Source organism: Macaca thibetana, chromosome 7 (genome assembly GCF_024542745.1).
Source record: "Macaca thibetana thibetana isolate TM-01 chromosome 7, ASM2454274v1, whole genome shotgun sequence".
NCBI classification, from domain to species: Eukaryota; Metazoa; Chordata; class Mammalia; order Primates; family Cercopithecidae; genus Macaca; species Macaca thibetana.
In genome coordinates this window covers 57,919,455-57,934,686 of record NC_065584.1, presented here as the reverse complement: position 1 = coordinate 57,934,686, position 15,232 = coordinate 57,919,455, and the positions used below count along the sequence as shown (strand labels likewise).

Below are 15,232 nucleotides of genomic sequence, written 5' to 3'. Positions count from 1 at the left end.
TTTTTTTTTTTTTTTTAAGAAACAGGGTCTGCCTCTTTCACCTAGGCTGGAGTGCATTGGTACTAGCATAGCTCACTGCAGCCTCGAACTCGTGAGCTCAAGTGATCCTCCCACCGCAGCCTCCTGAGTAGCTAGGACTAGAGGCGTGTGCCACCAGGCCTAACTAATATTTTGGTTTTTTTGGTTTGTTTTTTTTTTTTTTTTTTTTTAGAGACAGGGTCTGGCTATGATGCCCAGGCTGGTCTTGAATTCCTGGATTCAAGCAGTCCTCCTGCCTTGGCCTCCCAAAGTGCTGGGATTACAGGAATGAGCCACTATACCCGGCCTATTTTTAAATTTAAAGAACATATAGTGAGAAACAGCTAAATCTTCTTAGCATGTTAATAACTTATGTATTATATAGTTTTAGAAATTCTTAAAGTGCTATTTTAAAATTCTAGTTTTTTGTTTGTTTGTTTGTTTGTTTTGTTTGTTTTTGAGACGAATTCTCACTCTTTTGTCCAGGCTGGAGTGCAGTGTCACGATTTCAGCTCACTGCAACCTCTGCCTCCCAGGTTCAAGCAATTCTCCTCCCCCAGCCTCCTGAGTAGCTGGGATTACAGGCATATGCCACCATGCCCAGCTAGGTTTTTTGTATTTTTAGTAGAGGTGGAGTTTCACTATGTTGGCCAGGCTGGTCTCAAACTTCTAACCTCAGGTGATCCACCTGCCTCAGCCTCCCAAAGTGCTGGGATTACACTGTGCTGGGATTACAAAGTGCTGGCTGAGCCACTGTGCCCAGCTGGTTATGTTTGAATTATTATATAGATTCTGAGAACTATGACAGATTTATGTAAAAATTTATTTTAAGCCCTAAGTTTGTTTAAGCTCAAAATAAGTAAGATTGTTATACAAGTCTGACTTCTGTTTTCATCATGAATGTAAGAATGTGCTATTCTATTTGTGATCAGCTTCTTTAGAGATTATTCAAGTTCAGAGTTGTCATTTTGACTAGTTAAATGTATTGTGATCCTTATATTCTAGATTTAATGAACAACTAATACTATGCCTTGCATATAGTAGGCACTGAAAAAATATGTTCAGTGAATTAAAGTATCTGAGATATCTTAATAAGATATTTAGTTGTATCTTTTAAAAATTTCCTCCATTAATACTTCCTGTCACCCAAAATATATTGCCCTTTTTTGATGATCTTTTTCTTCCTGGCTTTATAGTCTTTAATATTCTGCTCTAAATCTTATTGTTTTGCTGTTTTGTTTTACATAAAGCCCCTTTTAAAGGTTTAATTGTCCTAAGTATTTTCTTGAGACTTATATACTTGCTATGTTTTATTTGGATCCTTTATTGTTTTCCCACTTTCTCTTAGAAAATCTTTCTTTCGTTTTCTTTTGATATATTTTATTTTATATTGAAAAAAATCCTTGAGCCTTCTTTTGTGTTTTATATATTTTCCTAGCAATTTTTCTCATCCTGAGAAGCTGTGTAACTGTTTGCTATGTACTTGATAAACATAATTTTATGTATTCTGTATTTTTAGTCTATTGAAGACAATGAAGTATATTTGCCTAATGATGAAATTTGGACCTATGATATTGATAGTGGGTTGTGGTAAGTAATTTTAAATTGCATACTGTCTGATCTTAATTTCTATTATAAATGTTTCTGTAGACTTTAGGGAATTTGAGACCATACTTTGAATATACTGCTACATTTTTGAAGTCTCTCTTTCCTTTTCTTTCAATGCTTTAATTTTCTGACGCTTTCATTCCCCTGCTGTCTTGCCTGCTCCATTTTTTGTCTTTTAGTATTTCTCTCAAGACCAGTGCTGTCTCTGAAGATTTTGTTTTATTCTGCAAATTCCCAGTTCTAGTGATGTGTGAAATTTTTGTGATTTTTTTTTTTTTTCCCCCCAGCAAATTGAAAAATTTTTACCCTGGATCTTCTTAGAGTTTTTACATTATTGGTCACCATTACATTATAATTGTAATTGACAGTGACAGTTTTCACTGACAAAAGTACTCATGGAGTTTAAAGAGAATTTTAATTTGCCTTTCTGGAAAGTTATGGGATTCCGTGTTATTCTTGCTGCAGGAGAATGCACCTCATGGAAGGAGAACTCCCAGCCTCCATGTCAGGAAGCTGTGGTGCTTGCATTAATGGAAAGCTGTACATTTTTGGAGGATATGATGACAAAGGATACAGCAATCGAGTAATAATTTCTTTAATTCAAGAGTGCAGCAAAATGTAATATTTAATGTATCATTTCATCTCACAAGTTACAAATATTTTAAAAAGAAGATATATATAGAAAACCTTAAACTTATGATTAAAGATTTTAAAGCTAGATTGAAAATGCAGCAGTTCTGCTCTTCTCTTCTTCTGTGTCTTTCTGCTTCGGAATTAACTGCATATTTAATTGATATTCATAGGATAAGAGCAGGATGGGAAAGACCTATTTTAATATGTTTTATATATCATTTTTACTCCTAAAACAGTCTCGTTTTTATTAATTCTACAATTTTTAATTTTTAATAGGTAACAAGCTTACCTATTAAAAAGAAAAAAATAGTATTAATTCTTGGATCACATTCCCTCTGATGTAGATTTAATTTTTAAATGCCGTGTCTGCTAATAGTGTTCTCGTCTTTTAAAGCTTTATTTTGTTAATTTACGAACACGAGATGGAACCTACATTTGGGAAAAAATCACCAACTTTGAAGGACAACCACCCACACCACGTGATAAACTTTCCTGCTGGGTATATAAAGACAGGTAATGCAGCAGTTGCACTTAATGCATTATGTCTACCTAAGCAAAGATAATAACTTTTGGCTAAAATACAGAACACTTAAAGGTATGAGTTTTTTCAGGATAGCAATTGATTTTCTAAATAATCGGAATATCTGTGGATAATGCCCGTTGTATTTCTTCCTTTCTAATCTTTAAACTTTTTGTTTCCTTATTGCACTGGGTAGGACCTTGAGTAAATCCAGTGCTTATGTTTATACTTTCACATATTACTCATTCTTTTTCTCTGAACAACATCTATCATTTCCCTACTCTGAGCATCAATAAAACTAGATGGTAGCCTCTTCATCCCTCTCTGCCTCCCATTCCTTCAACACCAGTTTTTGCGAGTTACGTTTGTAATCCTTCTGTTCCATTTTTGGGAAGAAGGGGAACTTTAGTGATGAACATTTTAGCTCCCCACTCCCTGTTTATCATTTCTTGCTAATTCTTTTTAACTATTCTTTGTGGTTTTTCACATTTTTATTCTTTATGTCCTTTACTGTATTTTCTGTGATAATTGTCTCTTTGCTATTTGTAACACTGTCTTCATTTCTGAAATGAGTTTTTCTCCCCTTTTATTTCTTTCCTGATTTTTTGTTTTTTGTTTTTTGGAGATGGAGCCTCACTCTGTCACTCAGGCTGGAGTGCAATGGCATGATCTCTGCTCACTGCAACCTCTGCCTCCCAGGTTCAAGCGATTCTCTGGCCTCAGCCTCCTGAGTAGCTGGGATTACAGGCGCCTGCCACCATGCTCGGCTAATTTTTGTGTTTTTATTTTATTTATTTATTTATTTTTGAGACAGTCTCACTCTATCACCTAGGCTGGAATGCAGTGGCGCGATCTTAGCTCACTGCAACCTCCACCTCCCAGGTTCAAGCAATTCTCTTGCCTCAGCCTCCCAAGTAACTGGGACAATAGGGGTGTGCTACCACGCTGGCTAATTTTTTTTGTATTTTTAGTAGAGACTGTGTTTCACTGTGTTAGCCAGGATGATCTCAATCCCCTGTGCTTGTGGTCCCCCAGCCTCGGCCTCCCAAAGTGCTGGGATTACAAGCATGAGCCACCGCGCCTGGCCCTAATTTTTGTATTTTTAGTAGAGATGGGGTTTCGCCATGTTGGCCAGGCTAGTCTCGAACTCCTGACCTCATGATTTACCCGCCTTGGCTCCCAAAGTGCTGGGATTACAGGTGTGAGCCACTGTGCCTGGCCTTCTTTCCTAATTTCTAACAATTCTGTTTCAGCTCCTCATATTTTATGGCCATCAACTTTGTTATTTGAGTTCTTATATTTTTTGTTTTAAGGGTTTTCTTCATTGCTAATTACTTTATTAAATTTTATTTGTGTTTTAAAATATCATTCGGTATTCAATTTCCAGTTTTCAGATTTGCTTGTTTGTCTCTTAAATGTTTTTAAACAATTTGTTCAGTAGAGGACTAGATAAGGTCTATACATTGCAATCAATTTATATGTCTTTTTTTTCTTTTTTTCTTTTTTTTTTTTTTTAAGGCAGAATCTCTCTCTGTCGCCCAGGCTGGAATGCAGTGGTGCCATTTCGGCTCACTGTAACCTCTGCCTCCCAAGTTCAAGCAATTCTCCTGCCTCACCCTCCTGAGTAGCTGGGACGACAGGCATATACCACCATGCCTGGCTAATTTTTTTGTATTTTTAGTAGAGACCAGGTTTTACCGTGTTAGCCAGGATGGTCTCAATCTGACCTTGTGATCCACCTGCCTTGGCCTCCCAAGGTGCTGGGATTACAGGCATGAGCCACTGCACCCGGCCAATATGCCTTTCAAGTTGCTTTTATTCTAGATATTTCCTTTTGGTCTTTTTTTGTTGTTTTGTTCTTGAAATTTATTTGATAAAGAAACCATGTCATTTGGCTGTAGAATCCCAATAGTCTGCACTGTGTTGGTTGTATCTCTGATATCATTTAACGTATTCATCTACACCTTCTATTTTCTGTAAATTGGTACTTAGATCTAGAAACTTAAGCAAATTAATGTTCTTGTGTTGGTTGTTGGTTTGGGAGCAAATAAAAAGTACTTCATAGCTATGTTTGTTTGTTTGTTTGTTTTGAGATGGAGTCTTCCTCTGTTGCCTAGGCTGGAGTGCAATGGTGCGATCTCAGCTCACTGCAACCTCCGCCTCCTGGGTTCAAGTGATTCTCCTGTGAGCTCAGCCTCCTAAGTAGCTGGGATTACAGGCACCTACCACCATGCCTGGCTAATTTTTTTTTTTTTTTTTTTTGAGACGGATAGAGTCCCCCTCTATTGCCGAGGATGAAGTGCAGTGGTGGAATCTCGGCTCACTGCAACCTCTGCCTCCTGGGTTCAAGCGATTCTTCTGCCTCAGCCTCCCGAAGCTGGGACTACAGGCGTGTGCCGCCACGCCTGGCTAGTTTTTTTTTGTTGTTGTTGTTGTTGTTTGTATTTTTAGTAGAGACGGGGTTTCACCATATTGGCCAGGCTGGTCTCGAACTTCTGACCTCGTGATCCTCCTGCCTCCGCCTCCCAAAGTGCTGGGATTACAGGCATGAATCACCGCACCCGGCTTAATTTTTGTATTTTTTAGTAGAGACGGGGTTTCACCATGTTAACCAGGCTGGTATTGAACTCCTGACTTCCTGACCTCAGGTGATCCACCCTCCTCGGCCTCCGAAAGTGCTGGGATTACAGGCGTGAGCCAGGACGCCTGGCCCATAGCTTTTTTTTTTTTTTTTTTTGAGATGGAGTCTCGCTCTGTCACCCAGCCTGGAGTGCAGTGGTGCGATCTCTGCTCACTGCAAGCTCCGCCTCCTGGGTTCACGCCATTCTCCTGTCTCAGCCTCCTGAGTAGCTAAAACTACAGGCACCCGCCACCACACCCGGGTATTTTTTTTTTTTTTTTTTTTTTGTATTTTTAGTAGAGACGGGGTTTTACCATGTTAGCCAGGATGGTCTCCATATCCTGACTTCGTGATCCACCCGCCTCGGCCTTCCAAAGTGCTGGGATTACAGGCGTGAGCCACCGCGCCCGGCCCATAGCTAACTATTTTTAGACATTAGTAGGCACATGTTTGGTTGTCTCTGTATGTTAGCAAGCACCGATGATTGTTGCCTAGATCCATTTTTGTACAAGAATATGCAAAGTGATGATATTCTAATTCTATTATTTGTTCTTAATTTGTTAGTGGAATACTTCTATAAAAAGAAGCTTTCTTTAACTGTTTATTAACCCTAAGGTACTGTATAGGAAAATCAGGATAAATGCTTGATTCTTTCCCCTTTTGGATCAGTGTTCAGGAGTCATTTCTCTAGTATCCTTCAAAGTGGTCAGTAAGGTTTTAAATTACCATTTTAAAATCAGAGATTTGAAATATTTGATGTCGACCTTCCCTAGTGGCTCTCGCCTATAATCCCAGCATTTTGGGGGGCTGCGGTAGGAGGATCACTTGGGGCCAGGAGTTGGAGACCAGCCTGGCCAACATGGCAAAACCCCATCTTTACTAAATTTAGAAAAAAAATAGCCAGGTGTGGTTGGCATGCTATGCACCTGTGGTCCCAGCTACTTGGGAGGCTGAGGCAGGAGGATATGAATAGTATAGTATTTGACTCATATACTCATGTATAGTATAGTATTTGACTCAAATACCCTGACTCATACACTATGCATGTATAGTATATGTTATTTAATATATTCTTTAACATATACTTAACACATAGTATATATAATATAAAATATGTCTATATATTATATATACTTTTACATATATACTTAATATATATTTGTATATACTTTATTTTCCATATATATGGAAATTACATGTACACTTTATTTCCATATATATGGAAAATATATATATACTTTATTTCCATATATATGGAGACTTATTTTTATATATTTTATATTTTATATATAATGCATACTTAATATATTATATATTATATATTTTATATTATGTATATTTATTATATTAAGTGTATATGTATTTATATATTTTTTACTTTATTATTATTTTTTTATGAGACAGAGTCTCATTCTGTCACCCAGGCTGGAGTGCAGTGGCATGATCTTGGCTCACTGCAACCTCCGACTCCCTGGTTCAAGCTATTCTCCTGCCTCAGCCTCCCGAGTAGCTGGGATTACAGGCATGCACCACCACGCCCAGCTAATATTTGTATTTTTAGTAGAGACGGGGTTTCACCATGTTGGCAAGGATGGTTTTGATCTCTTGACCTCATGATCTGACCGCCTCAGCCTCCCAAAGTGCTGGGATTACAGGCGTGAGCCACCACGCCCAGCCTACTTTATTATATTAAGTATATTAAGTATATATAAAAGTATATATAAAATATAAAATACAGACCAGATGCAGTGGCTCACGCCTGTAAGCCCAGCACTTTAGGAGGCCGAGGCAGGCAGATCACTTGAGGTCAGGAGTTCGAGACCAGCCTGGCCAACATAGTGAAACCCTATCTCTATTAAAAATACAAAGATTATTTTTTTGCGTGGTGGCAGTCACTTGTAGTCCCAGCTACTCAGGAGGCTGAGGCAAGAGAATTGCTTGAACCTGGGAGGCGGAGGTTTCAGTGACCTAAGGTTGTACCTTGTACCATTACACTCCAGCCTGGGTGACAAGAGTGAAACTCTGTCTAAAAAAAAAAAAAAATAGTCCAGGCGCGGTGGCTCACGCCTGTAATCCCAGCACTTTGGGAGGCCGAGGCGGGTGACACGAGGTCAGGAGATCGAGACCATGGTGAAACCCCGTCTCTACTAAAAATACAAAAACTTAACCGGGCACGGTGGCGGGCGCCTGTAGTCCCAGCTACTCAGGAGCTTGCAGTGAGCCGAGATTGCGCCACTGCACTCCAGCCTGGGCGACAGAGCAAGACTCTGTCTTTAAAAAAAAAAAAAAAAAAAAAGATATGTATATAAAAAATAAAAGATAAAACATAACCTTACCTTTTAAACCTAGATGTTTATGAGCAATGAGTATTGATTTTTATTAAATACTTTTTCTTTTAAAGTCGTTTGAGGTTTTTTTCTCATTTAAGTACTGATGTCATTAAATATTTTCTAATATGATATACTCGTGTTTCTGATATAAATCTTACTTGGTTGTAACAAGTATTTCAACATATCATTGAATTTTATTCACAGGTATATACATAATTTTTTAGGAGGAGTAATTGATAGCTTTGTTGATTTGCTTCCTGGTTATGCTTAACTTTTTGTCATTTTCGTTTGCAAAAAGCATTTTAAGGGCTAGAGGCAAACATAGGACTGAACTCTATCGCTGAACCTTACATAGGCTTATATAAAGGGAATATCTTTGAATGCTTATGACAATGACGTGTGTTTCTGTAAGCCACTATGGTTTTCTGCCTTTGTTTTTCCAGGTTAATCTACCCTATATTTTTGGACCTTTAAAGGTTTTTTTGTTGTTGTTAATATGTAAAAGAAACCAGTAACAGTGATTGCCCTAGGCAAGGGAATTAAGTGACAGAGTAGGAGGGAGACTTGCCTTTTGCTATGCTTTTTTTTTTTTTTTTGAGACAGTCTAGCTCTTGTCACCCAGGCTGGAGTGCAGTGACGTGATCTCTACTCACTGCAACCTCTGCCTCCTGGTTCAAGGGATTCTCCTGCTTCAGCCTCCCAAATAGCTGGGGTTACAGGTGCCTGCCACCATGCCCAGATAATTTTTGTATTTTTGGTTGAGACAGGGTTTCACCATGTTGGCCAGGCTGGTCTCAAACTCCAGACCTCAGGTGATCCGCCCACCTCAGCCTCCCAAAGTGCTGGGATTACAGCCATGAGATACCACACCCGGCTTGCTACACCTTTTTGAAAGGTTGTGGTAAATACATAAAACATAAAATTTTTCATTTTAACTATATTAAGTATACAATCCAGTGGCATTAATTACCTTCATAATGTTGTGCAACCATCACCAGTACCTACTTCCAAACTTTTTAATTACTCCAAACAGAAACTCTGTACCCATTAAGCAATATCTCCCCATTCTCCCTTCTTTCCAACCCCTGGTGACCTCTAATCTTTCCGTCTATAATAATTTACGAATAAGCAGATAATAGGTATGTCATAAAAATTGAATTATAAAATGTTTGTTCTTTTTGTCTGCCTTATTTCACTTAACATGATGTTTTCAAGGTGCATTATGTTGTAGCATATATTATTCCTTTTTATTGCTGAGTAATATTCCACTGTATATATATACCGCATGTTGTTTAGCCATTTATATGTTGATAGATGCTTGGGTTGTTTCTACCTTTTGGCTATTTGTGAATAATGCTGCTGTCAGTGTTGGCATATAACTTTGTTTGATTCAATTTTCAATTCTTTTGAGTATATATGTTAAGAATAGAACTGCTGGGTCATTTGATGAATCTATGTTTCAGTTTTTGAGGAACCACCAACTATCTTCCTTAGTGATTATACCATTTTACACTCCCACCAGCAAGAAACAAGGTTTCCAGTTTCCCCACATCCTCACCTATGCTTATTTTGGTGTGTGTGTGTGTGTGTGTGTGTGTGTATGTGTTTAATAATAGCTATACTAGCAGATGTGAAATAGCATTTCATTGTGATTTTGATTTGTATTTTCCTAATGACTAATGATGTTAGCTTATTGGACATTTGTACATCTTCTTTGGAGAAAGGTCTATTCAAATCGTTTACCCATTTAAAAAAACGAGTTGTCTGTCTTTTTGATGTTACGTTACAGTAGTACTTTATGTATTCTGGGTGTTGATCCCTTATCAGATATATTTAGTTGTATTTTATTTGTCTTGCTTTGGTATCATGGTAATGCTAGTCTCAAACTAAGTTAGGAAGTATTCCCTCCTCACTTTTTTTCTTTTTTTTTTTTTGGAAGAGTTTGAGTGGGATTGGTGTTAATTCTTTTTAAAATATATGGTAGAATTCGCCAGTGAAGCCATTTGGTCTTGGGCTTTTCTTTCTTGGGAGGGTTTTGATTACTGATTCAATCGTCTTACTTGTTATAGGTTTATTCAGATTTTCTATTTCTTCTTGAGATATATTTTGTTTTTGTTTTTATAAGAGTCAGGGTCTTTCTCTGTTACCCAGACTGGAGTGCAGTGGTGCTATCATGGCTTACTGCAGCTTTGAACTCCTTGAACCCTCAAGCAGTCCTTCCACCTCAGCCTCCTGAATAGCTGGGACTACAGGCACGTGCCACCATCCCTGACTAAGATTTTTATTATTTGTAGGGATAGGGTCTCATTATGTTGCCAGGCTGGTCTCAGACTCTTGGCTTCAAGTGATCCTTTCACCGCAGCCTCCCAAATTGCTAGGATTACAGGCATGAACCACTGTGCCCGGCATTGAGGGTGTGCGTCTTTCCGGGAAGTTTTCCATTTCATCTAAGTTATCCAACTTGTTGATATACCCTTCTTCATGGTATTCTGTTTTTTTTTTTGTTGTTGTTGTTGTTTGTTTGTTTTTGAAACAGGGTCTCACTCTGGTTGCCCAGGCAGGAGTGTAGTGGTACTGTCTTGGTTTGCTGCAGCCTCTACCTCCTAAGCTCAGGTGATTCTCCCACCTCAGCCTCCCAAACAGGCAGGACTACAGTTGCACGCGATCACGCACAGCTGAGTTTTTTGTACTTTTAGAGATAAGGTTTCACCATGTTGGCCAGGCTGGTCTTGAACTCCTGGACTCAGGCAATCTGCCAACCTCGGCCTCCCAAAGTGCTGGGATTAAAGATGTGAACCAGCATGCCCAGCATAGTGTTCTTTTGTCATCCTTTTTATTCTGTAGTATCTTCACTTCTGATTTTAGTAATTTGAATCTGCTCACTTTTTTCTTAGTACAGCTGTCTAAGCATTTGTCAATTTTGTTGATCTTTTCAAAGAATCAACTTTTGTTTTGTTGCTTTTCTTTCTTTTCTTTTCTTTTCTTTTCTTTTCTTTTCTTTCTTTTTTTTGAGTCGTAGTCTCACTCTGTTCACTCTGTTGCCCAGGTTGGAGTGCAGTGACGTGATCGTGGCTCACTGCAACCCCCACCTCCTGGGTTCAAGCGATTCTCCTGCCTCAGCCTCCCAAGTAGCTGGGATTACAGCCGCCTGCCACCACACCCACCTAATTTTTTTATATTTTTAGTAGAGACGGGTTTCACCATGTTGGCCAAGCTGGTCTCGAACTCCTGACCTGAAGTGATCAGCCTGCCTTGGCCTCTCAGAAGTGCTGGGATTACAGCCATGAGCCACCCTGTCTGGTCTGTTGTTTTTCTTGATTGTTTTTCTATTCACTATTTTATCTCGCCTCCAACCTTTATCATTTTCTTCCTTCTGCTCTCTGTAAGTTTAGTTTGTTCTTGTCTAGTTCCTTAACTTGTACAGTTACGTTATGGATTTGAGATTTTATTTTTAATGTAGGCATTTATAGTGATACATTTCCCTCTGAGCCCTGCCTTCGCTGCATCTCATAAGTTTTGTTGTTTTTGTTTTCATTTATCTCAAGGTAATTTCTAATTTCCCTTATGATTTCTTCTTTGACCATTTGGGTTAACAGGATTTTTTTTCTCTCAGCACTTTACAGGTTTTATTACATTGCTTTTTGGCCTCCATTTTTCTTTCTCTTTTTTCTTCCTTTCCTTTCTTACTTTTATTTATTTCCTTTATTTATTATTATTATTTTTGTGTTATAGGGTTGGTCTCACTCCATCACTCACCCAGGCTGAAGTGCAGTGATGTAATCATGGCTCACTGCAGCCTCAGACTCCTGGGCTCAAGTATTCCTCCTTCCTCCTCTCAAGTAGCTAGGACTACAAGTGCATGCCACCACACTCAGCTAATTTTTTTTTTTTTTTTGAGACAGAGCTTTGCCGTTGTTGCCCAGGCTGAAGTGCAATGGCGCAATCTTGGCTCACCGCAACCTCTGTCTCCCGGGTTCAAGCAATTCTCCTGTCTCAGCCTCCTGGGTAGCTGGGATTACAGGCATGCGCCACCAAACCCAGCTAATTTTGTAGTTTTAGTAGCGATGGGGTTTCTCCATGTTGGTCAGGCTCGTCTCAAACTCCTGACCTCAGGTGATCCGCCTGCCTTGGCCTCCCAAAGTGCTGAGATTACAGGCATAAGCCACAGCGCTCAGCCTTTTTTTATTTTTTGTAGAGATGGGGATCTCACTATGTTGCCCAGGCAGACCTGAAACTTCTGGGTTCAAGCAGTCCTCCTGCCTCAGCCCACCACATTGCTGGTATTGCAGGTGTGACCCACTGTGCCCAGTCTGGCTTCCATCTTTTTTGTGACAAATTTACCCTCATTTGTGTTTTTGTTTCTCTGTATATGTCTTTTTTTTTGTCTTTATCTTTTCTGTATTTTTGCCCTTAAATAATTTGATTAATTATGCCTTGGTGTAGTTCCTTTGTATTTATCTTACTTGGAGTGTGCTGAGCTTCTTGGGTTTGGAGGTTGATAGCTTCCATCAGTTTCTTAGTAATTAAATTATCAAATATTTCTTTGCCATATTTCTTTGTCTCCCCTTCTGGGACTCCCATTACATGTATGTTAGACCATTTTGATACTGTTCCACAAAGCTTTGGCTACCTGTTTCTTTTCCTCCCATTCTTTCCTTTTCTTTGTGTTTTAACTTGGATATTTTTTATGAATCTATTGACTTGTCTTCAAGTTTACTGATGTTTTCCATTGCTGTGCCAAGTTTATTAATTATCAAGTTCCAGAAAGGAAATTTTTTTTAAAAGTTTGCTGTTTAACCTATATAATGAATTCTTTAGTTCTGACATCTTATTTTCTATTTTTAGCATTTCCATTTAGTTCTTTTTTATGTTTCTTTCTCTTTGCTCAAATTAACCATTTATTCCTGCATGTTGTCCACATTTTTCCACTATTAGTATCCTCATCATAGTTTTTTTAAAGGCCCTTTCTGATAATTCCATTATCTAGACCACCTCTTTCTGAGTCTATTTATATTGAGTCTTTTCTTTCATCATCATGGGCCGCTTTTTTGTGCCTTTTTGTGTATTTTGTAATTTTTATTTTTTTGAGACAAGGTCTCACTCTCACTCAGGCTGTAGTGCAGTGGTGGCTCGGTACAACTGAGACAAGGTCTCACCTCACTCAGGCTGGAGTGCAGTGGTGTGATCATAACTCGATACAACTGAGACAAGGTCTCACCTCACTCAGGCTGGAGTGCAGTGGTGACTCGGTACAACTGAGACAAGGTCTCACTCTTACCCAGGCTGGAGTGCAGTGATGTGATCATAACTGGGTACAACTGAGACAAGGTCTCATCTCACTCAGGCTGGAGTGCAGTGGTGTGATCATAACTCAGTACAACCTTGAACTCTGAGTTCAAGCAGTCTTCCCACCTCAGCCACCTGGGTAGCTGAGACTACAGGTATGCACTGCCACACCTTTCTTTCCTTTTTTTTTTTTTTTTTAATTTCTTGTGGAGACAGGTCTCCTTATGTTGCCTAGGCTGATCTCAAACTCCTGCCCTCAAGCAATCCGCCTGCCTCAACCTCCCTGTAGTTTTTAAATTATATGCCAGATCTTCTGTCTGAAAGAACAGTAAAGATTGGAATAAATTATATTTATCTTCAGAAAGGGACATGCCCTTTCTTCTTTTTTAGGTTGCTAGAGTAAGAGCTGAGTCAGTCTAATTTGTAGGTAATTTGTATTTGGGCTTTGTTGTAGCTTTAGTTTGACTGAGTTTTACCTCTGGCTTCAAATGTTTTAGAACAGTACTTTCCTATACTAGGGATCCCTATTTGAGCACTGAGATTTTCTGCTGTGCTTCACAGCTGCATTCCTGCCTCTCAGAACTGTGGGAGATCTCTCCATGTTTTATAGTCCAGTTGGTAGGTCATTGGGCCACGAGGCAATTCTCTTTGCTCTCTGATCCCACTTTATGCTTTCTGCACCCTGGAAGACCTCTTTCAGCCTTGCATTTCCTCCCCTGGCCTTTGGAGGGCAGGTACTCTATAGGGTGTAAATGTTTGGCATGCCCCTGAGGTGTTTCTTTCAGATCTCCTGTTTGCATCCCAAACTTTAGTAGTCCAAAGCTTAGATTGCCTAAAGGGGATTTTCTCAGCTCTCCTCTGCCTCCAGCTGTTGGTGACTGACCCTCATCCCTCCCTGAAGATTATGTGAAAGAGTTAAGGAGTAGGTTAAATTCCCTCTATGGCTGGGTTTCTTTTTCTTTTCTTTTCTTTTTTTTTTTTAAGATGTATAAACTATTTATTAACAGACAAGGCCTACAGACTTATTTCTTCTTGGACACACCCATGGTGCGGCCCCGGCGGCCAGTGGTCTTGGTGTGCTGGCCTTGGACACAAAGGCCCCAGAAGTGGCGCAGCCCTCTATGGGCCTGAATCTTCTTCAGTCGCTCCAGGTCTTTACGGAGGTTGTTGTCCAGACCATTGGCTAGGACCTGGCTATATTTTCCATCCTTTACATCCTTCTGTCTATTCAAGAACCTGTCTGGGATCTTGTACTGGCGTGGATTCTGCATAATGGTGATCACACGTTCCACCTCATCCTCAGTGAGTTCTCCCGCCCTCTTGGTGAGGTCAGTGTCTGCTTTCCTCATCACCACATGAGCATATCTTCGGCCCACACCCTTAATGGCAGTAACGGCAAAGGCTATTTTCCACCGCCCGTCGATGTTGGTGTTGAGTACTCGCAAAATATGCTGAAACTTTTCAGGGATCACTAGAGACATGGCGGCAGCACAAGCAGCAGCCTGTAGGCCTCCTGTGGAAGAGAGCGGCTGGGTTTCTTCAGATGCTGATTTGGGGCCGGGCGCCATGGCTCAAGCCTTGTATTAGGCGTTTTTCACACTGCTGATGATGACATACCCAAGACTGGGCAATTTACAAGAGAAAGAGGTTTATTGGACTTACAGTTCCATGTGGCTGGGGAGGCCTCACAATTATGGCTCAAAGTGAAAGGCAAGTCTCACATGGCGGCAGATAAGAGAAGAGAGCTTGTGGAGGGAAACTCCCCTTTTGAAAACCATCAGATCAGTGGGCGCAGTGGCTCATGCCTGTAATCCCAGCACTTTGGGAGGCCGAGGTGGGCAGATCACTTGAGGTCAGGAGTTCGAGACCAGTCTGGCCAACATGGTGAAATCGTATCTCTACTAAGAATACAAAAATGAGCCAGGCATGGTGACAGGCGTCTGTAATCCCAGCTACTCGGGAGGCTGAGGAAGGAGATTCACTCCGGGAGGCAGAGGTTGCCATGAGCAGAGATCACGCCACTGCACTCCAGCCTGGGAGACAAGAGTGAGACTCTGTCTCAAAAAACAAAAAAAAACAAAACAAACAAACAAACAAAAAAAACCCATCAGATCTCATGACACTTATTCACTATCACGAGAACAGCCTGGGAAAGATCTGTCCCCATGATTCAGTTGCCTCCCATTGGGTCCCTCCCACAGCACATGGGAATTCAAG

The 15,232-nt window shown here is 40.0% G+C and overlaps 2 protein-coding genes across 6 annotated transcripts in view; one reads left to right on the top strand and one right to left on the bottom strand.

The window, feature by feature from the left end:
• Positions 1–15,232, top strand: part of KLHDC1 (kelch domain containing 1) — a 61,022-nt gene that overhangs the window by 14,425 nt on the left and 31,365 nt on the right. For all 5 annotated transcript variants that reach the window (XR_007727209.1, XM_050796918.1, XM_050796917.1 and 2 more), the window contains exons 2-4: positions 1,538–1,608; positions 2,092–2,209; positions 2,654–2,772. Coding sequence is in view for 4 of the 5 variants with exons in the window: in XM_050796918.1 (XP_050652875.1) it covers positions 1,538–1,608; positions 2,092–2,209; positions 2,654–2,772 (308 nt within the window). In the remaining variant the exon portion in view is untranslated. The remainder of the gene's footprint in view (positions 1–1,537; positions 1,609–2,091; positions 2,210–2,653; positions 2,773–15,232) is intronic.
• On the bottom strand, positions 14,011–14,529 carry LOC126958542 (40S ribosomal protein S18-like). The gene has a single exon (XM_050796951.1). It carries the CDS (start codon positions 14,494–14,496, stop codon positions 14,038–14,040), a length of 459 nt encoding a protein of 152 aa, XP_050652908.1. The 5' UTR covers positions 14,497–14,529; the 3' UTR covers positions 14,011–14,037.

Bases quoted from the DNA above. Each gene is read 5' to 3' on its own strand.
- LOC126958542 (XM_050796951.1), bottom strand. From the start codon at position 14,496: ATGTCTCTAGTGATCCCTGAAAAGTTTCAGCATATTTTGCGAGTACTC.